At 51.2% G+C, this 24,946-nt stretch overlaps 1 protein-coding gene across 4 annotated transcripts in view; it reads right to left on the bottom strand.

The window, feature by feature from the left end:
* The window catches only part of PIK3C2B (phosphatidylinositol-4-phosphate 3-kinase catalytic subunit type 2 beta), a 91,549-nt gene that overhangs the window by 47,281 nt on the left and 19,322 nt on the right, over positions 1 to 24,946 (bottom strand). For 2 of the 4 annotated variants that reach the window (XM_010590243.3, XM_010590242.3), the window contains 11 exons: positions 13,980 to 15,003; positions 10,616 to 10,716; positions 9,853 to 10,007; positions 9,438 to 9,558; positions 6,016 to 6,127; positions 5,788 to 5,867; positions 5,372 to 5,435; positions 3,133 to 3,279; positions 2,422 to 2,455; positions 1,342 to 1,537; positions 21 to 143 (listed from right to left, as the gene is read on the bottom strand). In XM_010590243.3, the coding sequence (XP_010588545.1) occupies positions 21 to 143; positions 1,342 to 1,537; positions 2,422 to 2,455; positions 3,133 to 3,279; positions 5,372 to 5,435; positions 5,788 to 5,867; positions 6,016 to 6,127; positions 9,438 to 9,558; positions 9,853 to 10,007; positions 10,616 to 10,716; positions 13,980 to 14,912 (2,066 nt within the window). In that variant the 5' untranslated portion in view covers positions 14,913 to 15,003. Of the gene's footprint in view, positions 1 to 20; positions 144 to 1,341; positions 1,538 to 2,421; positions 2,456 to 3,132; positions 3,280 to 5,371; positions 5,436 to 5,787; positions 5,868 to 6,015; positions 6,128 to 9,437; positions 9,559 to 9,852; positions 10,008 to 10,615; positions 10,717 to 12,137; positions 13,946 to 13,979; positions 15,004 to 24,946 lie in introns of those variants that run through there. The other 2 variants (XM_064273334.1, XM_023548304.2) reach the window with 2 other exon arrangements.

The following is a 24,946-nucleotide window of genomic DNA, read 5'->3' as shown; positions in this document are numbered from 1 at the left end:
GGACCCAGGGAATGGCTTACTGCTGGTCCCAGACGATGAGGTGAAAGAGGTACTTGTAGAGGTGAGCCCTTCGGGTCTGCAGGGGGCTGCACAGCTCCTTGCCGCCATGGCTGAGAGAGCAGGAGAGGTAGAAGTCTTCATAGCTGCCACAGAAAGGGTGCAGGTCAGGACACAGGGTGTCCAGACTCGGCCTAAGCCACCCAAACCACCAACCTGCTCCCCCCGCACCCCCCCTGCCCCCCCGCCCAGTAAACTCTCAGCCTCTGGGAACTGTGACATGGGCCAGGGGACAAGACAACCAAGCTTGATTTAAGGAAGTGTTCCTGAGAGACGCAATTCAATCTGGATTCCTCTGCCCAGTTCAAGCTCCATGCTGAGCCTGGTGGTTTTTCTTCCTTCATTGGGTGCAGGCCTTCCGGCTTCCTCCTTACAGACAGATCCAGGCCAGGCTATCAGATGCTCCTGCATGCGTGCGTGTGTGCGTGCGTGCGTGCATGCGTGTGTGCGCGTGTGTGTGTATCCTTGCATGCCTGTGTGTGTTATGCGTATGTATATGTGTCTGCGCGCACTTGCATTTGCACACACTCACTCGCAGGGCAGGCGAGGAGGGTGGGGAGAAAGACGGACATATGCCGACATGAATGCCAGCACATGGGGGTCCCTGCGGCTCCTGACAGGTGCCTGACAGAAGAGGTCAGAGAAGGCCCTGGTTTCCCAGGCCGCCTCCTTTGTTCTCCAGCTATGGCCCAGAGGAATACATTAAGTAAGGAACAAAGAAAGAGGGGAGGGAGGGGAAGGAGGAGAGGAAGGGCTGGAGGTGGGGCCCAGCCCTTATTCCCCCAGGCCTTGGATGATGGGGATCGGGCAGCAGCCAGGATTACCAAATGAACCTCCCCCTCCACCCACCCCTGCAGGCCTGGGGAACCCCAGACAAAGGGTCACCGCCTCCCTCTCCGCCCCTCCCATTGTGCATCAACAGGGAAGTGTAGTCATTGGCCACGGGGCCTGCACTCTATCTGGGAACCCGCCATCTGTCGCCATGTCTCCATCAGCTGGCCTTGGATCTTGGATCGGGAGGGGGCTAAGGTGCCCACACAGCCAGCACTCGGAGGAAATGGCAAGGCCTGAACCCTGTGGCCCCTTTCCCATCTCCTAGCGGACCTTCTCTCTCCAACTCTGGGATGTCCCAGCCCCCCTCAGGCACCTAGCCCACCCCTTCAGCCAGGCTGCCCCACAACACCACGTATCCTAAGACTTAGAACCGTGGTCACAAGCAGACAGGAGAGCCCATCAGCAAGTCAAACTATACTCCCTCCCTAGAGGCCATCAGCCTGAGCTCACCTGGTGGCCCAGGTGATGGGGATGCGGTGGGTGGCATAGACAGTGAAGGCCAGTGGCCCAGAGAAGTGGCAGGCCTCCTGAACCAGGTCATGCTTGTGGCTCCCGTGTACCGCCGTCTGGAAGTCTGCATTGAAGGTGTTGCAGTACAGCTCCACCAGGTCCAAGATGGCAGCTGTTAGGGCTTCTACCACTTTCTCTGTGAAAGAAAGGTCAGCAGGAAAGCATGTGAGGCCTCAGCAAACCCCATCTTGGCGCCATGGCACTGGCTAGGATGGGATAGCCTGAGACAGTGGCTCCCAAATGCCAGTCAGTTTCTAATACATGTGGCCTGGGGAAATGAGAAAAATCAGGACCATGTTAGGAGCTTTTCACAAGGTGATAGTTATTCAATTTTAAACACTGTCCTTACTTGTACTTATTGCAACTTAGTGTTACAATGTCCTTTGTTTTAGGAAATGATGGTAATAATATAGTGACCATAGGTTATTTTTTTTTAAAGTCACTGTTTGGCACAACAAAAAGGTGGCAATTTTATGTTGGTCCCCAATATAACTTTTGGGACATTTTACTGGTCCATGAAATCCCAAAGACTGGGAATCGCTATCCTAAGATTCCCAGGGCTATGGGTTTTGTAGGGCAAAGCCCTGCTTGAAAGATTCAACAGGGGAAATCCTAGTGAAAAATTCTTTTATCACCCTCTCCTGAGACCCATTCTAAATTGGAAACCTAGGGGTTATGAGAATAATCACAACTAAGCAAGTTGGAGTTTTCCCATTTGGATCCCAGGGCGAGCTCTGCCTCCCACACCCACCCCTACACTTATTTCACCTCATCACCATCTCCCAGGGACACCACTAGGAATAACTAGTAAAAATAATGAGAGAACACTTGGTGGAAAGAAATATGCTCTCCAGCTGTGCTCACACCTCTTATAGGAAAACACACACACACACACACACACACACACACAGGCAGACTTGGACACATAAATCAAGGGGGCCAGCGAGAAAAAGGAATCCGGGCACCAAGTGCAGTTTTCAGTCACTCCTACTGGACAAAGACAGAGAGCAGCTCCCCTACCTCGGTTTTCCCTCACAGCCAAGATGCTGGGATCCTGTTGGGCAAAAAGAAGAGAGAGAGGAGCTTCAGGGCCACGGCCTTTTCTGCCACAGCTGGAAGAAGGGCTATGCACAGCTGTGTGCATCTGGACCAAGCCGAGCTGGAATATGAGGAGCTGAGATTCCCCCGGGAGGATAGAGTCATGGTTTGGGGCAGATCTGTGTGATAGACAGGCTGAGCCAGACTTAGAATAAGATCATGGTGTCCACCCAGATGAGACAGCCCAGCTTTCGGCTCCTCTGGTGCAGATCACAGTTTGGGGGTACTGTCTGCATGTCACACAGCCACACTGTAGTCACCCCTGAAAGAGGGAGGAGGAGCACCCAGCTCTGGGGAGATCTTCCTCCGGGTCTGGTTTTGCACCCTGATGGATACGCACACTGCAGGCAATGCCTCAGGGGTGTGACTAAAGACTTTGCTGGCCTGAAGCCACTCGTGGCCATCAGTCCCAGGGGCAGACCCTAGCCCACCCTCATCCTCTGAAAGAGGGGGTACACTAGGCCTTCATGTTCTAAGAACTCTTGTGATAAAACTGCTGACTCATAAAAGATGGAGGTATAGATAGAGTCTTTTTATAAGTGGATACCTAATGGCCCTAGCAATGGGGCAATTCAGGAACCCATGAATGTCCCCCTATTCTCCTTCCCCATCCTAGTGTCTGAGCCCCTTTACCTTCTGAATTTTAGGCTGCATGCGGGAGGGGCAGGGGGGCAGCTGGTTGAGAGCGTTGGTGATCTCTGGGGTTTCAACAGCCGCTAGGGCGTTGCAGATGGCCTTGATAGACTGGACCACCCTGTCAGCATTCAGTGGGAAGTCCCCCTGTGGGAGGCAGCATGCGAGGCTGGCACTCTCGGCCTCCAACCCTCTCCCCCTCCCCCCAGTCTTAGAAGGAATGGGTCAGTGGGTTGGGAAGATTAGAGGCTAAGGACCCTCAGAAGTAACGAGGGGAGTTTGTGCTTTATTTTAAGCATCAACGAACAATCTCTCTCAGTAAATTTAGATGGACCAGGACTCCACATTCCCCAATTCTCCTTTCAGACATTCCCCAAACATCCTCTCATTCCCAGTTTCCCTCTGTCCTCTTCCATCTACTTGTGGCAAATACACACAGGGTCTCCCCCAGGATACATAAGAAAACCGATCTCTCGGGAACAGCAGGAGCCCTGGTGGCGCAGGGACTAAGGGCTCAGCTGCTAACCAAAACTTTGGCAATTCAAATCCACCATCCGCTCCTTGGAAATCCTACAGGGCAGTTCTACTGTGTCCTACGATGGGGTTGCTGTGAGTCAGAAATGACTTGATGGCAATGGGTTGGTTGGGTTGGAAGGAATAGCAAGGGGGCCAAAGAGACCATATCGAGGCTTGCCCACTCAGCCTTGTTTCTCATAAATTTCACCATAGAATTTCCAGACAAATCTCATCTCGTTTCCATAGCCACACCCTCCCGTCTGCGCTGTTGTTGCTCCTGCAGTTTTCACTTTTGGAATTCCCTCACCTGTCCTGTCTGTCCTATACAAATTTAAATCATGGACCAGCTAAAATCCTACCTTCTTCACAAAGCCTTCCCTGAATGCTTTAAACCAAAGCCCACTGCCGTGAGTCCATTCTGACTCACAGCGACCCTATATAGGGTACTGTAGAATTGCCGTATAGAGTTTCCAAGGTTGTCATCTATACGGAAGCAGACTGCAACGTTTTTCTCCCACAGGGTAGCTGGTGGGCTCGAAACGCCAACCTCCCAGTCAGCAACTGAGCACTTAACCAGGGCTCCTTCTCTGAATACTTTAGCCTTAGACAATCCCCCTCTCTACTGACCTCCAAGAGCCCTTGATTAACTCATCGCCATCTTCTGTCTACTCCTCACTTAATGTTACTATGCCACTTTGCTAACAAGAACACAAGCTTGCTGAAGGCTAAGACTACTCTTAAACCTGTCTGTCACCAGCAGCCACTAGTGTAGAGCCAGACAAGCACACACCGTAGGTGTGCAGGGAACTCTCTCTTCACACTGCACATGGTCAGAGGGCTGCTACAAAAAGGGTTCTAGCAGCAGGTAGAGGGCTGAACTAGATATAACACTGCACCCCCAAAAGGGAAGAATCTATGACCACTGTTAAATGGACTAATGAGGCGGGGATTGTTTTTGGAAGATCACTGTCTAAGCCTCTTTGAGGAGCCCTGGTGGTGCAGTAGTTAAACGCTCAGCTGCTAACCAAAAGGTTGGCAGTTTGAACCCACCAGCCACTCTGTGGGAGAAAGACGTGGCAGTCTGCTTCCATAAAGACTTACAGCCTCAGAAACCCTACGGGGCAGTTCTACTCTGTCCTAGAGGGTCGCTGTGAGTCGGGATTTGACTTGACGGCAATGGGTTTGGTAATTTTGGTTTGTCTGAGTCTCTTTAGCACAAACACATTTGGGGAAATGTTTATCATGGGTGTGAAGGCTTGAAACTCTAGGGGAATCCTGTTGGGAGCTGCACCACTTGCTTCACGTAGTGAGAGTCCTGATCCCTCCCTATATTTGGGAACCTCTGCCACCTGGTGATTTTCTACCTGTGACACCGGCACACCCGTCGAATCAGAGGCTGCCAGGCACTGCTCGTAGGGTATACACGCCAGCGCTCATTCGCGTACAGCAGCTGCAGAGACAACACTATGTCTCCTAGATTTAGGGGCATCTTACTTCAGACACAGGGATCAGGGCACAGCTCCTGGCCTACTTTACAGAGGAGCAGAGCTTCTTTCTGAAAACTGATTTGCCCATGAGCTAGGGGGATGAAAAGAAGTGCTCTGCCAGACAGAATTTCAGTGTCTATTCCAGACCCGGTCCAGTGCCAGCTGATCGTAGGAGGGCTGGAAAGAAGATGAAGGAGCATTTGCCAGCTGGGCCAGCCCCCATGGTGTGTACTCACATCAGCTAAAAGGAAGGCATCCACCTCGTTGTGGTAAGTGTCAAACAGAAGACTCAGGGCCTGCCTGGGGAGGTGGGGGCAGAAAAACATCACAGGAGAGGTCAGGAAAGACCCAGTGCACGGGGGGACCCACTCCCCCCTCTCTTTCCGCCTTCCTCTCTTTGGCTCAGGAATCAGACTCTGGTTCAAAGAGGTTCCCATCTTTCCATAAGTTCCACAAATATGGAAGGAGGGGAAGTCCTCTCTGCTTCACAACTGCTGGCCTAGAGAGTGATGGCAAAGCACTGGAGGGAAGAGGTGTAACATCTTCTGGATGGGGATCTACCCTGACACCTGGCAGAAAGCAGGCAAAGGATCCATTGGGGTCACCTCACAGTTCCTCTCGGGACCATATCCAGGATGGCACCCACTCTCACCTGCTGATGGTCTGTTTCACTGGCCGCTCTTGTAGATGGATGAGGTAGTTCAAGGTGGAAGGACTCTGGTCATCATTCACCTGTGTAAGAAGTGTCCTGTTCTGAGAGGGGTGGTGCCCTTATCTCAACCCAGTCTCCTACCCAACTCTCACCCAGTGTGTCCCATGTCACCCTCTGCCCACTCCACCTCCCCAGCTCTATGCAGCCATCGCCACCCTGCACACGAACCGTCCGGGCCAGGTCATTGCGTACAGCCTTCTGCTCCAGCAGCTGTAGTCGAATGTCGATGTCAAACTTCCGGCAGTGCTGGATGTACTCATGGCTGCCCAAGGCATGCTTGCTGGTGGGGTAGGGGGACAAGACCATTAGCAGCTGGGGCTCAGTGAGAAGGGAGATCCACACCTTAGCTTTGGGGAGAGAGAAGCAGGATGAAGGTGGAGGTGAGGTGATAGTACCTCTGCTCCTGGAAAATATCATGGTAGAGCCTGGGAGAAGGAGTAGAGCTACCTGATACACTTAGCCCCTGGTCTGTACATATATCCACTCTTCTCGGTATTTATTACTTACATGGTTATCACTGACTCCCTCCTGGGGTGGGAGCTGTTGGAGTGGGAGAAAGAGGGGCTTCTTGAGGGGAAGTTGTTTAAACCCCATTCTCCTGGCTTTGGTATATGAACAACCATGAGGAGACATGGCAAGAGTCAGCCTGGGCTTAGGTATGGGGCTCAGAGAATGACACCCTCTCTCCACTGTGGCCCTAAATCTTCTGCTCCCCACTGGTACCAATCGGGGTATTGAGGCCAAACAAAGCAATCCCACCAAGATTCCAGATCTGTTTTCCCCAAGCCCATCCAAGTTCTGCTTCCTGTCCCCCCAGGGGTACTGCCTGATTGTGAACAACCACAAAAATCTCTACAGACTTTCTGAGAAACACCCACTGGCATGCCTTCCCACTCTTCAAGTGCCCATGCGTGAGACCCCTCAGTTTCAGAGAAGCTGAAGGAGGCCTAGGGAGTCCCTCTGTGACTCTGCCTTCCCCCAAATCACACCTTAGTCAGAAAGGAAGCCCAAGAGAAAGGGCAGAGTGTGAGTCCCGCCTCCAAGCCAGATTTCAGGCTGGCTGGGTCCCAAGGGCTGAGTAACAGAAGCCGGAAAGGGACTGCCTTCCTCAGCAGAGCTGGGAATCTAGGCAGATATGGAAGGAAGTGAGGCAAAGCAAAGGGGACGGGTATGTGGAGATGATGATGGAGGTTCCAGGGCCTGAGGCCAATCCAGGTCCAGCTACGACTTGTTCTCCACGTCCTAATGGGGTCAGGGCTCCCATCTTGGCCCCCACCTGCTAAGACTGAGCTACAGCCAAAACCTGGGGGTAGAGAGGCTGGGTTGTGGGGCAGGTCTATGGGAGTGTCCTGGGAGGAAGGAAGAGTGGTAAGGGCGGGGGAGGTGGCAGGAAACCTAACCCTCCCCTGGGACTGTCTCAAGGTTCTTATCAGAACCCAGCCTGTGTCCTGGCCTTCAGCTTCCCAGTAGGTATCGGCCCCTCCTACTAGGCAGGGGTGGAGCCCTGGTGGCACAGCGGTTAACAGTTTGGCCACTCACCAAAAGGTGGACAGTTTGAATCCACTAGCCACTCTTTGGAGACTCTTTAGGGAAGTTCGACTCTGTCCTGTAGGGTCACTATGAGTCGGAATTGACTCAAAGGCAACGGGTTTGGTTTTGGTTTTTTACTAGGCAGGGGTAGGAGACCTGAGGGCCTCCTTGGGAGCTAGCAGTTCTCTGGAACCCCTAGAGGGTCCTTTCCATCCTACCCAGGGTAGTTGTCTGTGCTCAGTAGCCTGGGGCTAGGCCAGGATCCAAAACCAAACCAGCTGCCATGGAGTCGATTTTGACCCTTGGTGACTCCATGTTTACAGAGCAAAACTAGATCACCAGGCCTGTTTCCACAGGTACCTCTGGGTGGGTTTGAACCGCCAGCTGTCAGTTAGTAGTCAAGTGCTTAACTGTTTGCACCACCCACGGATTCTGGGTTGGGAAGCAGCGCTGGGCTTTTTCTGGGATGGGAGAGAACAGAAGAGCCTCAGAACGGGAGGAGGAGCGAGGACTGGAAGTTAGGGACACAGGTCGCCTAGGGACTTGCTCCATCTTCTCTGTGGAAAGTTCTCCCTGGTGCACTCAGGCTGGAGCAGGGGAGGCATGGGGGTGGCCAAGGACTCTCCTATTCCACCTCACCCAGAACATTCCATCAGGTCTCAGCAAGAAGTCAGAAACCCACCACCTCTGGCTCAGGGGCTGCAGGAACAGGAGAGCTGCAGGGAAGTAACAGTCTACCTGATCCACATCCTCACATGTTCCTCTCTTTGGCCAAGCCCTTTCCTGCTAATATTTATTAGTTGTTCATTGGGTCATTCTCACAATTAATTCTCACTACATTTTACAGAGAAAACAGAGGGTCAGGGTTTCACAACTAGGAATCAGCAAGCCTGAAATCAAACCAGCTGTAAGGGTGTGACTGGGAGCTCTAATTTGCCCAGTGTGTCCCTCGTTCCCTTGCGACAGCGTGGGCTACCTGGGCTCTCTCTGCCAGGACACCCTGCATCCAGGACCCCTTCCTATTCCCCCAGGTGAGAGTGTACAAACAAGCCCCACATGGAGCATGTTTCCAAGATGGCCCCTGGCGTTCTGCCAGCAGGGCCCATTGTCCCCCCAGCTTTCCAGACAACGGCTTTGAGCCAGAAAGAGGCCCAAATATCCTGACTGCCAGCCCTATGCTCAAGACACAGATCCACCACCCTTGCCTCCAGACCTGGAAGTGAGAGAGAAAAAGCGAGGGGTGGCGCTGACAGGCATTCCTAGGAAGGGAGGCGCAGGTGGCCTCTCTGTCCCCAGTGCCCGAAGCCTGCTTTCTCCAAGGCCAGAGATGGTGGAAAATGGCCAGTCTGTAGTTTGGGGGAGGAAAGCTGATCTCCTCATCTGTCTGCTGCCCTCTTGCTGGGTCCACAGTCTGCCTCACAGGCCGTGCCTTCTGAGGGAGATTCACCCCCTAACCTGCCCCCTGCCTTTCCGTCACCTCGCACTCCACAGACCCAGCAGAGTGGAAAGGGGACTGCCTCAGCTGGTCCACATCAGACTTTCCAGAGAGGCTGACTTCTGCAGAGGGCACTGCATGGGGAGGTATTAGAGGTGAGCCTTTGGTGAGGAGAGAAACAGCTGCGTGTCAGCCAGGGAAAAGGGGAAAAGAGAACAACTGTCACTTAGATCCCCCAAGGGCACTTCTGCCTAGTCCTCCTTCTGCCCCTGGCCACGAAGCTGCCACAGATCATCTAGAGGAGGAGAAATAGCCCCAAACAGCTCTTTTTCCCTTCAGCGCGCATCTCTCCACACGCAGAAGTCTGGAAGCAGATATGACCCAGCCTTGCCCGATCCCAGCTCCAAGCTCCTTCCACAGCAGATTTGGCCCAGAAGCCAGCCAACCCTACTGGAAGACAGAGTTCCTGGGGAAAGTGCAACGTGGCTGAGAGTGTGCCCAGAGAGCGAGGATCCCGGCTGTGGGACTGGGGCATAGCTGCCAGCCCTGAGCCCAGCACCAGCCCCCTGAACCCTCGCAATCCCTCTACCCAGAAGGCAGATGCTGCCCCCACCAGTCCACTCACTTCTGCAGAAACTCCTCCAGCCCACAGGGCTTCAGCACAAAGTCACCCACATCCACATCCCTCAGTTCGTCATGGGTATAGCACAGGGTCTGGTAGATGAGCAAGTCTACAGTGGAGGAACCTGGAAGAGTGGGTCGGGGGGCCATGACAAAAGGTTCCGGGGCAGGCAGGGCTCAGCTTCCCCACCCTGATCCCCATCCTGGCTAAGCCTTCTCCAGAACCATCAACAACAGATGAAGCTGGCAAACAGTTTGGGGTTGGGGAAAATTACTGTGGACCTAGAAAACTGGCCCTATAGCCAGTCCCTCAAAGGAGCTTCTCCACTGCCCCTCATCGGGGCCGCAAGGATCCTACGGTCCACAGCACACTCATCTCCACCCCATCGCAAGGGACACTTAACTCCCAACTAACTTACAGTTGCAGGTAAAAGTGAGTGGCTCCCGCAGGCTGTCACACAAAACGGTCACCTTCAGGTTTACCTCATCCCCAAGGTGCTCTGGGCTTGGAGTGACCGCGCTCCAGACATATCCGGTGAGAGAGTAGTCTCGAATGTCAGAACCAGATCGAAGGCTGTGCAGGAAGAGAGGGAAAAAGACCCTCACTGTGCCTTCAGAAGAGAGTGGTCAGAGAAGAGGCCTGCTGGGACCCCCCTACCCCCTTGCCTCCCCTCAGCCAGACCCTGTAGGTCTGCAGGCCAGGATAGGGGCAGTGGGCAAGCTCCTCTGGGAAACCCTGTTGCTGAGACATTTGCCACAGCTACATAATATTTCACAAGCAGAGCAGAACCACAGGGATAATTCTAAAGGGACAAAGCTTCGCATGTTTCGTTTCTAGGAGGATTTTTCTAAATCAATTTCCTTTCTCTTTTAGCTCTGGATCACACTCTTATCTCTACTGGAATTACATTTGCTCCTAAGAGCAACTGAGGACCAGAGCCTAAAGTGATTAGGATAATCTGACTGTTAGATGGAGGTTTCATGGATTTTGTTAAAAATGTAAAACTTTTGGAATCTCAAAACGCCTGCAAACACCTGTTACAGGAAAATCCCACAGCTATGAATTAAGGTTTATTAAATATGGCTCTTCTTCCTTTTCAAAGGAAGTACTGAAATGGGTGACCTGCCTCCCCAGCCCCAACAACCCTCCCAAATTCTCTGCCCCATTCTTTTAACTCTTACATATCCAGCATGTGGCAAAATGCAGCAACTTCCTCATCTCTTTCCTCTGAGACCTCAAACAACTCGTGTCCATTGGTGACGGTGCGGGGCCGTGAACCCACCTTTAAGGGAAGAACAGCTGGCTCAGTGCCCTTTCCCTCATGACATCCCCTCCCCCTCCCAAGGGGGGGCTATTCCCAACTCTAAAATCTTAAGCTCCGGGTGCAAAGATTTCCAGCCTTTCAACAACCAGTGACAAGGGCAAAAGAAAACACGAGCCACCCAGAATTACATGCATTGTGGTCCTAGGAGAGCAAGAACCAAGCTGAAAACCAGGCGTTGAAGCTTTGGCTGGGGCCTGAAGCCTGGGTAGGATGGACAAGGGTATGGCCAAACCCTCTTCCAAAGGAGATGAGCCTGATAAACTCAGTTTAGCAGGGCAGGCGGTGCACAGAGATGCTGGGCCCTGGATGACTTTCTGGGGGGATGCTCCCAGGGGCTTGGCGTGCACTGAACTGGCAGCTGTTTGCCCTGCCCCACCACTGAGGCCATGGCAAGGGACTTGCACAAATGGTCCCCAGGGAAGCTTGGCCCTGGACAAACGCCTGAACATCCATAAAAAGCTCCAGCCACCCAGAGCAGAGCACCCCAGAGCCCTTAGATGGAGGAGATGACTCAGACCCACGTGCCTTCTCTGCAATGCTATTTGAGGAAAAAAGTGTCAAAGCAGCTGTCTGGGCAGGGGAGAACCTGGCACAGGCTTGGCAACTCCAAGCTCCTGAGTCCTCTGGTTCTGAGCAGCTGGAATGTCAGGGAGCCTGCCTTGGCCTCTCTTCCGCTCGGAGAACGTGTGTGTGGTGGTGGGGACCATCTCAGACAAGACTCCAAAGGTGCTCCCGCCCCAGAGCTGTTTTCAGTCACCCATGATGGGCTCTAAAGAAGCCCTTCAGCAAGGCAGCCCAGCCCCCGGCAAGAGGAAGCAGAGGGAGAGAGCTGGTGCGTGACAGGTTTCTGCCTGGTAGGCCTGCTCAGGGTGGCCCGGGAGGCCATGCGGGGGATGAAGCTGCAGCGCGGATGGAGTCCCCAGCCTGCATCCGGTGAAGGCAGCCGGGTCCAACAGCTGCTTCCAGGGGAGCACACCCTGCAGCCCCTCCCCTCTCAGCCTCCCCACACGCTATTCTCAGTCTTCCCTGCCCCTGGGGGAGATGACAGCAACTGAGTTCCTCATCTGAGCATCCAGATTTCTTCCCCTGGGTGACCCTCTCCCTTTGCCTTGCTCCCCTGCTCACGCATGGGGGTGACAGGAGGGGAGGGTGGCAGTGGGGGCAATTGGCGTGTAAGGCCCTGGCTCTGCCAAGTTCATGCCTGTGTCCCAGTCAAAACAATAGTACCACTGTCAGCATTTAACCCACAAAAGTGAGAGAGAGGTCGAGAGAGAGGGAGGAGGGGCAGGCAAGAGAGAGAACAGAGCGGCTGCTGAAGGCCATTTCCATGCCCTTTCAGTACCACTCACTGGCACCATAAGAAAACAAAAGCCACTTACGTTTGCCCGGCTGGCAGGCCCTGGTGGCATCGCCCGATGCTGGCTGGGGGGGTCTGCCAGGCAGAGGCTGGCAGCAGGGGTACCGGGCTGGCATTTGGAGCTAGCCACTTCCAGAGCTGGCTCTGCAGGCCCAGGATAAAGAGGGTCTTTCTGGCTGGAAGCCCGGTGAAAGCGGGGTGGTGGAATGGGCCGAAGGCCAGAGGGGTATCCCCTCCTAGCTGGCTGAGTCCCCGCACCAAGCTGAGGTGGAGAGGACCGGGGCTGCATTTCCCCCCTGGCAACAGCCAAGAGCTTGTTGCACTGAACGGAGCTCCCTCAGAACACTGATGACACACAGGGGCTGGGGGAGGGTGGGCGAGTGGGGAGAGGCAGAGAGAGGGAGTGACAGAGGTGACTACCTACCAGGGTAGCCTAGCCCAGTGAGCAGGCCTGGCTCTGTGCGAGGAACTCAGAGCCGAGGAACGCACAGCCAGCCGAGGAACTCAGAGCCGGGAACAGGACTTTCTCAGTCCCTATAAATAGCGGGAGTAGCCCCACCTCTCTGAGCGGGCCCTTTAAAAAGCTCTGAGCTCCAAGCTCTTGGTGGATTCCAGGAGCTGATTCTGCTTTGGGGGGCTCTCTTAGCAGAAGCAAAGGAAGGACTATGCGCCTCTTTCCAGACAGCTGGGAAGGATCCCAACTGCTGGACACAAGGTAGGAAAGCCCCAGTGTCTCTTAGACTTAGTTTATCCCAATAAACTGGAATAAACTGGAACCCCAGGTTGCTACAGAAGTCATCAGCCAGGGAAGTGCCTATTGACGGCTTCTGGGTTCAGGGTTTCCAGGAGTCGAGGGCAAAACACACAGTGGTCTTCAGATTCCCACCCATGGAGATGCTGCTGACACTTTTTAAACCAGAAAAAAGATCAAAGCCACCCTGGGACCCGCCCAGTGTGTCTATGCAGATGTTATGATACTATGCTATCTTATACTATGTACTGATAAAAGCTGTTACTGTTACAGTGTGTAATTTTCCCAAATATTTTCATTGGGAAAAGAGGGTGGATTTTGGAACAAGACAGACTAGGGCTGAAGGCTGGCTCTTCATTTCCTGCCATGTGGCTCTGGACAAGTCACCTGGTCCGCTTAACAATGGCTCTCAGGCAGGGTTTCTGTGGGTTCTGCACCAGGTCTGGGACTCAGCACCACACAGGGGCCAACACTATCGTTGATCCTCACTGCCACACGGTGTTTTTGGCAGAGCAGGGACTCAGAAACAGGAAGCAACTTGCTCAAGTCCCTCAAGTCATTTAGCGACGGAGTCAATAACGAACCCCCTAAGTCCTAATGAAGTGGGCACACACTGAAGAAGAACTAGGGTTCTAATTCCCAGCAGAGCCATTTTGGCCAAGGGATGCAGAACAAAGCCATGGCCCGACTGGCTCCCCTCCCCCAGGTCTACCTTGGGCCTCTCCCCTACCAGGGCCCAGGGTCCCGAGGCCAGAAATAGAACAACCCCTCCCCCCAAAAAATCCATTGTCATCAAGTCAATTCCAACTCATAGCGACCCTACAGGACAGGGTAGAACTGCCCCAAAGGGTTTCCAAGGCTGTAATCTTTACAAAAGCAGACTGGCACATCTTTCTCCTGTGGAGAAGTTGGTAGGTTGGAACCGCAGACCTTTCTGTTGGCAGCTGATTGCTTAACCACTATGCCACCAGGGCTCCCAGGCAGAAGTAGCAGGGAGGACCAGAGGTGTGGGTACTTAGTGGATGTGGGTTTGGAACAGCACAGAAGAGACTAGGCCTCGCCTCTGACTGACACAGGGGAAAGGGCACAGAAGCAGCAAGATAAGGTCCTCACCAGCGTGGCCGAAATCCTGCGGTTCTTGCCAGGCGCTGCGTTCTTCCGGTTGGCAGAGCGGGAGGCATAGGTGCGAGGGGGTACCTGAGGGGGCATAGTCTTGCTTCGGGCCACCGGTTTTCCAGGGGTGTCCTTGCCGAAGTCCAGGGGCCCTTGGCCCTCCTTCCAGTCCCTGGTGGCGTCCCGCAACATCTCTGCATCATAGGTTGACTTCAGGTTGAGTCGCGTAATTGCATCATTGATACCATCATAGTCCACGGACCCCAGCAGGTGCTCCTGGCCCCCACTTCCCAGCTCCTCTTCCTCTTCTAGGATCCGATGCCCTTGCAGTTTGCCTGGTGGTTGTTCAACCAGTGAAAAAGGGTTGATGTCATTGGGCTGGGAGATCTTGGAGGAAAAGGGGGACCCCTTTCTGGGCGGCAGAGGGGGGGTATTCCAGATAGAGACTCGGGGAGGCAGAGGAGGTGGGGATAGTTTTTTGGAAGAGCCACCCACGTCCCCTGGTCCTGGGGATAGAGAAAACCCCGCATCTGAACTATCAAAAATACAGAGATAGTCTCCAGGCAGGGAGACCTTTGGCCAGGGATCTGGGCCAGGCTGGGAGCCCTGGGAGGTAGAGTGGTTGGGCAGCCCTTCCTGTGGGGACAGCGAGTTGTAATTGAGGGTAGGATCAGAGCCAGAGAGACCACGTAAGAGCTTGAGGTCATTCCTCCTGTCCGCTGGCTTGCTGTAGAAGTCCAGGACAGGCTCATCCCAGCTGATGAGAGCGGGGTCTGTGTTCTGCTTGGCTCTGTTCTCCTCCTTGTCATGCCGGAGCCTGGACAAAGCATCATACTCCATCTGCAGGGCTTCGGCCATCGCCAGCTCTTTGTGGCTAATGCCGACCGACTCCAGGGACTTCCAGTGTTCCCCGCTGCCCTGAGTTGAAGACATGGTGAGGATGGGGGATGGAGGAGACAAGGAAGAAGTCTTCTACTTCCTGCCAATGTCAGGTCTGCAGGGTTGGGGCATGGTGTCAGGGTACCTGGAGGCAAGAGGTAAAAATATCAATCACTGAGTCACACAGAAATCTTTATTCATAATTAGACTCAGGTGACATAATCTGGGCCAGGGCTTGTTTCTTCAGTACTGACAACAGATGGAAAGAAACAGAAAAATGGAGAAAAAAAGAGACAGCAAGACAATTTCATTTATCTACCTATCATACCCAGCCTCCCACCCACCCACCCATTCATCTATGTATGGGCACCTTCCATGAGCCAAGAGAAGACAATGAAAACAAGGGCTCTTCAGTCAGTTTAAAGAGGACAGCTGAGAGGAAATGTGATCAGTCTCTAAATTATGAAGGGTTTAGACTGGTGGACCAGACTATATTAATGATAGTTAAGGAGACAATATTGTTAAGATGGTACAGGTCTGGGCAATGTTTCATTATATTATACATAACGTCGCCATGAGTTGAAGTCGACTCGACACCAACTAATAACAACAATAAGGAGACATTACTAGAGCCTATTATAAAAGACCTTATATACAGATGAAAAGATGCTCAACATAGTTATCATGAAAGTATAATTCAAACAACAATGAAATACTACTATGTACCAACTAGAATGGCTGAAATAGAAAATATCGACCACGCCAAGTGTTGGTAAGAATGTGGAGCACCTGAAACTCTCATATACTGCTGGTGGGAATGTAAAATGGTACAACCACTTTGGAAAAGAGTCAGGTTCTTAAAAAGTTAAACATACACCTACCATGGAAGTCCTGGTGGTGTAGTGGTTAAGTGCTACAGCTGCTAACCAAAAGGTTGCCAGTTTGAATCTACCAGGCGCTCCTGGGAAACTCTATAGGGCAGTTCTACATCTATCGTATGACCCAACTATCCCACCCCTACTCACTTATCAAAATAGATAAATAAAGGATATTCCCACACAAAGACTTGTACGTGAATATTCATAGCAGCTTTATTTGTAAGATCCCAAAACTGGAAGCAACCCCAGCGTCCATTAACAGGAGAATGGATAAACAAATTTTGATGTATCCACACAATTGTTTACTACTCAGCAACAAAAAGGGACAAATTATTGACACACACAGTAACATGGGTGAATCTCTAAATAACTGAGTAAAAGAAACCAGGCAAGAGAATATATACTGTATGATTCCGTTTATAAAAAACCCTGCAAAATGCAAACTCATGGATAGTCACAGAAAGCCCATCAGTAGTTGCCTGAGAAAGGGGTGAGGAGAGGGATGGGTCACAATGAGGCAGGTGGAAACGGCAGGGGTGGTGAGTACGCCCATTATCTTGATTGTGGCAATGGTTTCACAGTGTATGCATCTGTCAAACTTACCAAATTATACACTTTAAATATGTTCAGTTTATTGCTATCAATTGTACCTCAATAAAGCCTTATTAAACAGATCTCATAATTACCCAGACTGTACTAGGATCCTCCTAAAATACATAAATATGTGCAATAAAACAAAGCTTCCCAACTGGTGAGACCCAGGTGCCAGATGGGGCACAGGTGTGCCAAAATATTGATTCTGTCCGCCCTCAGAAGCTAGGCGGGACCCAGAAGGGCTGGAGTCCATGGATCACTGCCTCCAGCTGCGAGCAGCCCCTCCATTTACCCCAGTGCTGCTGTCTTTCTTTGGAGGCCATGTCCTGAAAGAAGAGGCACTGAACAAATGGTTGTAAATAAGGTTTGCCTGGCCCAGTGGCTTACAACACTGGCTGCATGATAAAAACACCGGGGAAAATTTTAAGTACTGATGCCCCGCCCACACTCAGAGATTTTGATTTAATTGGTCTGCAGTAAGATAACCAGTTGCCATCAAGTCAGTTCTGATTCATGGCAACCCCATGTGTGTCAGAGTAGAACTGTGCTCCACAGGGTTTTCAGTGGCTGATTTTTCACAAGTAGATGGCCAGGCCTTTCTTCTGAGGTGCCTCTGGGTGGATTCAATCTTCCAATCTTTCTGTTAGTAGCCACGTGTATTAAACATTTGCACCACTCAGAGACTCCTGGTCTGCGGCAGGGCAGTGGTGTTTTCTTTTTTAAACTCCTCAGGAGATTCTAGCCTGGAAGAGAAGCTGTGACCACAGACCTGTGTGTGTATGTGGGTCTGAGATTAGATTAGGGAGAGGGTTGGGTGAGGTCAATGTGAAGTAGTCACTTCTAACACTTAGCACTAGTGACAGAGAAGTTCACAATTTCATACAATTATCAAAAATTGTTCATTCTATCGTACTGCTTTACCCAACAGGCAACAAACATATGGAACATGCTGTTTCTCATTATTAGAAAGTCAAAAAGATCAATAGGAAAAAGGTTCAGACAGATTCTTGGATGACAAGTTCCATCAGATCCAACATGAGTTAGGGCAAGGGTGTCCTGTAGCCTGAGGTACCCTCCAGGACCCTGGTGCATCTCTCAGGCCCAGGCACAAAAGCCTGACCTATGGGGCCATGGCTGGCTCAATGAAACTGACAACTATTAGACTTATGGAGTAGTTCCCTAAAGACGGAATAGCCCAAGTTGAGCCTCGGGGTATCCCAAGCAGCTCTCTACTGACTCCTCTGCCTGCTGAGTTTCTCCACCCTACAATAGCTCCTTGTTAGTGGCCATCAAGTCGACTCTGACTCATGGTGACCCCATGCATAAAAGAACAAAACATTGCCGAGTTCTGTGCCATCTCCACATCATTGGTATTCTCAAGTCCATTGTTGAGGCCACTGTGTATTGTGAGTGCCTTCTAACCTGGGCCTCATCCTCCAGCACTATATCAGATGATACTGTTGTGATCCACAGGGTATTCATTGGCTAAATCTTGGAAGTAGTTCACCAGGCCTCTCTTCCTAGACTTAGTTTGGAAGCTCCACTGAAACCTGTCCACCGTGGGTGACCCTGCTGGTATCTGAAATACCAGTGGCGTAGTTTCCAGCATCAGAGCGACACAGAAGCCACCAGAGTACGACAAACTGACAGAAAGATGGCAGGGAGCTCCTTATAGATTGCTTTGTGTCCACAGAGAGCATGAGGGAGTCCTTGCTATTTCAAATTCAAAGGAATTGGATATGGATAAGCAGATGAAGATATGTAGAACTTGGCTGCCCCAAGATGGAAACGAGTCCCAGGAAAAGGTGATCCTAGCGCTTTACACGTAGTTGGATGTAGCTTAAAGCTTTTGGACCCAGAGAATGACTGCACTCTCAGCCCTGAGCTGGGATGAGCAGAGCATCAAGATCTGCCTCCACTGTGGAAGGAAAATGAAGGCCACTGGAAGTCATTTCTCTCAACTCCTGCCTCTCTTCCCCACTGACATATCCACATGTGCACTCTTTCTCTCTTCCTTTGCTCTCGGGAAAGTAGGCGCCTCCTCTTGAAGTGCAAGCCTCTTGTGCTCTTGCCTTATCCATGGTCTCCCCAGGACCATGCTCTATGAATTACGCCCCTCTCATACCTCCAACCTCTTCTCCCTAACTGGGTCTCTATCTTCAGCGCATAAACATGCTCATGCCTCTCTAGCCTTTAAAAACAAGGAATGAAAAAAGCCTACACTCTAAATACTCTTGGGAGCCCTGGTGGCACAGTGGTTAAGCACTCAGCTGCTAACCAAAAGGTCAGTGGTTTAAACCCACCAGCTGCTAACCAAAAGGTCAGTGGTTTGAACCTACCAGCTGTTCCTTGGGAGAAAGATGTGGCAGTCTGCTTCCATAAGAACTTACAGCCTTGGAAACCTAATGGGGCAGTTCTACTTTGTCCTATAGGGTCGCTATGAGTCAGAATCGACTCGAGAGCAGTGGGTTGGGTTTGGTTTTAAACACTCTTGACTTTTTGTCCTCCAGGTAATGCCCTCTCCATTCTTCCCTTCTCAACCGAGCTTTACAAGCGTGTTGACTGCACGTGGTGGCACCAAATTCTCCCTTCCCATTCATTCTTCAACATGTTGTAATCTGGCTTGTGCTCCTCAACATTCCACCACAACTGCTCCAGCAACAACGCCCAGGCTGCCCAGTCAGTGGGCATTTCTACCTGCCTAGACATTTCTGCACTTGTCTCTGCAGTCCATTCCCTTCTCAAAAATTTCTCCCCCCTGACTTCCATGACATTATTTTTTTCCTTGTTCTTCACTTCCTTCTTTGTCCTCCTCTTCCCTTGTCCACCCCTGAAATGTTGGTATTGGCTCAGGACCCTGTTCTTGGCCCACTGTTAATTCTCTACACCCTCTGCTTGGATGACGTCATCTATTCTTATTACCTATTCATACCACTCACATGCTGGTGATTTTCAAATGCATGTCTCTCCCTCAAGCTTATCTGCCCACCAATATCTCAAACACCAAATGTAAAAAACAATGTATCACCCTCTGTCCTCCCCACAACCTGCTCTTCCTGCCTAGTTTCCCGTTGCAGTCAATGGCACCACCCAGTCACTCAAGCTAGAAAGCCTCCAGTCCTCCCAGATTCCTCCTTCCTTTCACCTCCCCCCATATTCAATCACCAAGGCCTGCCAACTTGCCCGCTTTAATACCTCCCCAGCCTACTCCCTCCTTCTGTCCTAACCATGGCTCTAATTCAGGCCCTCACCTGAGCTATTACAGGAGCCTCCTAACAGTTCTTCCCACTGATCTTGCTCCCTCGCAAGGCTTTCTCCTTATAGCAGCCAGACGGCTTTCTAAAGTGTAAATCTGATTACAGGCAGTTCCCTAGTTACAAGATCTGTTCCTAAATCTGCAGGTAAGTTAGAACAAGTACATATGACTCTTATTTAGTGTCAGTCAAATGTTTGTCTTAGTATATAGTATATATTTTATCTTTCTATGCATGTAAAACACTCAGACACTTTCAAACCATGCGACATTTTCATAAGTGTCACAAAGTAGTGCGTTCGTTATTATGAACCGTTGTATGTAGTGAATTTTTCATATAACAGGCTTTTTTTTTTTATGGCAGTCCATTCTTAAGTATGAGTTGTTCGTAAGTCGGACGCTCATAACTCAGGGACTCCCTGTACATCACTCACTACTTAAAACCCTTCAAGCCTCTCTACTTGATTCCTTTACAAGGTGTTTATCTCCTGCCCCCATCTCTCTCTCACCTCCAACCATTCATTACCATGTATCTGATACCTCTGCGATTTGTTCAAGCTCGTCCTTCTTCTTGGTATGCCTTCCCACCTCTCTCTGCCCGTGTGACTAACTTGCCCTTCTAGACTTTTCTCAGATATCATGTTTTTCAGGAAGCCCCTTCTGAACCCCCAGACTGAATAATGGCCCCTTCCTTATGTTCCCAATACCAAACTGTACACATCTCAAACATAGTCTTAAAATTTTATTCAAAATTAAATTTCTCAATCTGTCATCTCCTTTAAACTGTAAGCACCTCAAGTTCCAAGTCCACTTCATTTCGACCGAGAAAAATTTACTTGAACAGAAATGTAAGGGTACAGCCTTTTAGATTCTGTGAGAATTTTTAGACATGAAGATGGGTGACCAGAGAACAGGTGGTATCCTTCTCTGGGGTTCTTTAAACAAGGGACCAGGTTTCAGCCAACTGGGTGGGCGTGGCATCTATAAGGGCTGGTAGACAGACATAGAAGAGGACCACACAAAGTGCCGTCCAGCTCTGGGAGTCTGGTTTGGAACCACTGATTCCCTTAAGTAAAATTTCTCAGAGGAATTCCAAGTCAAATGCCTGGAAGGAAAGGGAAGAAAGGCCAAGGGTGACCCAGTAGGCCCCACTCCTGTGGCTCTTCCCAGACTGGAATTCAGACGGAGGAAAACCGAGCTACCCCACTCTAACCACCGTCCCCCTGGCTCTGGGCCAGGGCGCCACCAGACTGCCTGTCAGCCACGCAGAGAAGGAGGCCCAGCCGCTGACAGATCTCACGCCCGGGGCCACACTAGCAGCTGCTCCTTCCAAAAGACTCAGCTCTCTGAGGCTGCGGGATGGGATGCGATGAGGAGACAGGGCAAACTGCGTCCTCCGTAGGCCGGCCAGGAAGAGGCAGCCCCTAAGGGGAAGTGAAGATTCAGAGAACTGCAGCTGGGCACAGGGGGACTCCAAAAGGGGAAAGGTAGGAGTAAAAAGTCCTAACATCCTGAGTCAGAGCAAGCCACCTCCCTCTAAAAACTCAAGCCCCCCAGTTCATTTTCCTGAGGGGGCAACAAAGTATTTTAGGAATCAGTGTCTCACGTTTCCTACTAATCCAAGTCCCTCTCTCTCAGCCTCTGCCCAGTCAACAAATTAGAAAATGCTCTGTGCCTTCAATCTCAAGGGCTACTAGGGAGTCTGGGAAAAGCATATATACAAGTAGGTCCAGGATGGACGAGGGGTGGACCTTTGTTACCACACGGCCCATTCTGGAAGCGATAGCTGGGGCCAGTTCTGCTATGTCCTACAATTCCAGGCAGGGCCACACACTGTACCCTATGTGAATGACACCCCTGACCACAACAAAGTAAACAGTGTGAATGGCGCCCCCCGGAGTTGTGTGCCTCGGTGGCCTGGGCTGTGTTTCTCTTCTAACGTCCACCTCTCGGAGAGCAGATGGAAATGATCTGAGAGGTCATTTTCAGCCAGCTTCCTTTCACCACCTGCAGGCACTAATTGTTAACATTTCCCCACATTTGCTTTTCTTTCTCTCTCTGTTTAACCATTAGAATCTAAGCTGCAAGTACTTCATCTCTAAGTACTTCAGCCTAAGTCTCTAAGGACTAGGGCATTCTCTCATATAAACAGAATGCCGTTAGCACACCCATAGAATTTAACATTGACACAATATTGTTATTAAATATGCAGTCCGCATTCAAATGACCACAATGATGACCTGGGAAGTTTTTTTTTTAACACAGAAATTCCTGGCCCCTGACCTGGAGGGTCTGATTCAGTAGGGTGGGTCCCTGGACTTGTGTTTCAGCAGCCCCCAGGCCATTCTGAAGTACAGCCAGGTTTGACCCCACAGACTAGGGCTCCAAAACTTTCAGGAAGACAAGGCAACTAATGAAAGGAACCCCAAAGAGAACTGGCAGCCAGCTGGTGAAGGAAGATGATAAGTTTATGGCTGAGCCGGCTGGTGCCAGTGTCCAAGCAGCACCAGGCACCACACTCAGTCCACACAGCTGCCAACAGATGGCTGGAGGCTGGCAGGGGAGGAAATGGGGCCAGGGCAGAGCCACACAATGGGTCAGAGTCAAAGGGTGGGGTAGGGAGAAGGCAGACCCTCCCATAGAGCTGCCTCTGTTCAGTCCCAGTGCCAGAGAGGGAGGAGCCCCAGGGGCCACCACTGAGGCCAGTGGGGGTGGAGAGAGCTTTCTGCTGCTCTTGCTGGACGGCACCACATCAGGGTTGTTCTGCTTGGGACTGGAAGACCAGATTAAATCTAGGCCAATTCCTCCTCACATCCTGAGCCACAGAGTTGGATCCCAGTGAGTGCTGAGTGCCAGTCATGTGCCAGGTTCCACCCGGCAGACCCCAACTCGTAGCAACTCCATGTACGTCAGGGTAGAACTGTGCTCCACAAGGTTTTCAAAGGCTATGACCTTTTGAAAGTAGATCGTCAGGACTTTCTTCAGCGGCACCCCAGAGGGGACTAAAAACTCCAACTTTTCAGTTGGCAGCTAAGCACGTTAACCATTTGCACCACCCAGGGACTCCATGGCTACATGACCGTGGCACATTTCCAGGGAGCTTACAATAGATACACACATAAATAATTCAATCCTTTCTTGGGGCATAAAGAGAGGAGGCACTACATGTCTTAGCCCATCTTGGCTGGGCAAGAAAAATAGAGCGTTCTCAAGCATCATAGTGAAAAACGGGGAGGGTCTCAGGACCCTGGCCTTGGTCATTTCACCTTTTGGTAGCGTTATAAAGGGAGTAGGACTCAGCTTACGAGGCTGTTTTAGGAAGGGACCCTGAGCACCTTTCCTCAGGACAGATAGGGTCAAGGAGCTGGAGGACACAGGCCTGAACTCCTTTAGCTTCCAGGGTTTTCTCTTCAGAGAGGGCCCCTGGCCCTATCCCCCACCCCACAACACAAACACTCACCCACACCCAAAATCCAGCTGGCTCTGCGGTGAGGGACAGCATTCCCCACTCTCCGCACCACAGCCACACTGTGACCTGCTGCCTGGCTCCCCTCCCACACACCCACCTCTCCCCACCCACAGATGCAGCTCTCACAGGGAGTATCGGCACACTCTCCTCCTGCCAAGCTGGAAGCTATGTGAGGAAGGCCAATTAAGCCAGCTCCCTGCTTCAAACAGGTGTGCATCTGACTCTTGCTTCCTTACTAAAAACCTACAGGTTTGATACACCTCTATAAGCTTCTTCAAAAACCGTGGTGGCCTAGTGGTTAAGAGCTACAGCTGCTAACCAAAAGGTTGGCAGTTCGAATCCACTAGACGCTCCTTGGAAACACTATGGGGCAGTTCTACTCTGCCCTATAGGGTCGCTATGAGTCAGAATCAACTTGACAGCAACGGGTTTATGAACTTCTTCGGAAACCCTGGTGGTGTAGCGGTTAAGAGCTACGGCTGCTAACCAAAAAGTCAGTTCAAATCCACCAGGCACTCTTTGGAAACTCTATAGGGCAGTTCTACTCTGTCCTGTAGAGTCGCTATGAGTCGGAATCGACTCTACGGTAACAGGTTTTTTGATTAGATAAGCTTATTTAGGAGCTCTAGTGGCACAATGGTTAAAGTGCCCAGCTTCAAAGCCACCAGTCACTGTCTGGGAGAAAACATCTGCCGATCTGCTCCCATAAAGATTATAGTCTAGGAAACCCTATGGAGCAGTTCTACTCCATCCTATAGAGTTGATATGAGTTGGAATCGACTCAACGGCACACATCAACATGAGCTTCTTTGATGGTCAGCCCATTACTAAATTACATGCACCAACAAGGCCTTTCTCTTATCTAACCTACGTTCTCTTTGTGTATCTCTCATTTAATTTCAAACATGTGGAGACAGAGGAGAACTGCTGTGTTTTCTTCCCACTCATGCATCCCTGCTGAGCATTCTCTTGGCCAAATTAAAGCTGCCCCACGTGGCTAAGCCTTTCCTACTGGGATTTACTCTCAAACCCTCCTATTTGCTGGCCCTTCCCTGGATGATCTACTAATTTGAAGCCAAAGTGGACACAGGAGCCTAGTAAAGGGCTTTCTGGGTCCTGGGAGACCAGGGGGCAGGTGCTAGGGTCCTGTGTGACATGGTTCTAGACAGCTGAGTTTGTAGATCCAGGCTCAGAAACTATTTGCACTGTTGGTTCCGTTCATACATGCACACACACTGACATAGAATCCATAAAGAATACAGCTCCCACCACACACCTTGCAGATTCTGGAATCTGAGTATGAGGAAAGACAGGAATGGAAGAGGTGAGGCAGCTCATGGCTCCTCTGAAAACTTTCCTTCCCAGAGCGCACGATTTAGATCTCACGGCTGGGAACCAGAACTGGCAATTGACTGGATGGAACCTTTGGCAAAGAGGGAGAAAGGGCTTGGCAGTGTGTGGATTCTAACCCAGGAATCATCCCAGGAGCCAGAGCAGCCACAACTCCTCTCTGTCTGGTCCACACTTCCAGCTTTCTCTTCTCTTCCCTCACCCACTGCACCCTCAAGAACCAGCCCTCAGAGATGAATTCAGCCTCAGGTTCCCTCTGAGGAGCATCACAGTTAAGGATTACTACTCCAGCCTCCTTGGCTCTCCAGACAAGGGTGGACAGGACAGTGGGAAGGAAGAGAGAAGCTCTCAAGGTGACCTCCCCTTGCCACTCTTAGCCTCTGGCTAAGGGGACACCTGAGGAAACCTCTTCACACACAGCTTTCATACCAGCCCACCCCCAGTCAGAAAAACAACCATGGAAATTTCCAAAGAGCAAAGTCTAGGAAGCCTTCATCTCTCTGGAGACACTGTAGATCCCATGAAGTATAAAGGAAGGAAGACT

The sequence above is a fragment of the Loxodonta africana genome, chromosome 20 (genome assembly GCF_030014295.1).
Source record: "Loxodonta africana isolate mLoxAfr1 chromosome 20, mLoxAfr1.hap2, whole genome shotgun sequence".
Lineage (NCBI taxonomy): Eukaryota > Metazoa > Chordata > Mammalia > Proboscidea > Elephantidae > Loxodonta > Loxodonta africana.
Note: the sequence above shows the minus strand (reverse complement) of the source record. Positions and strands in the feature narration are given on the sequence as shown.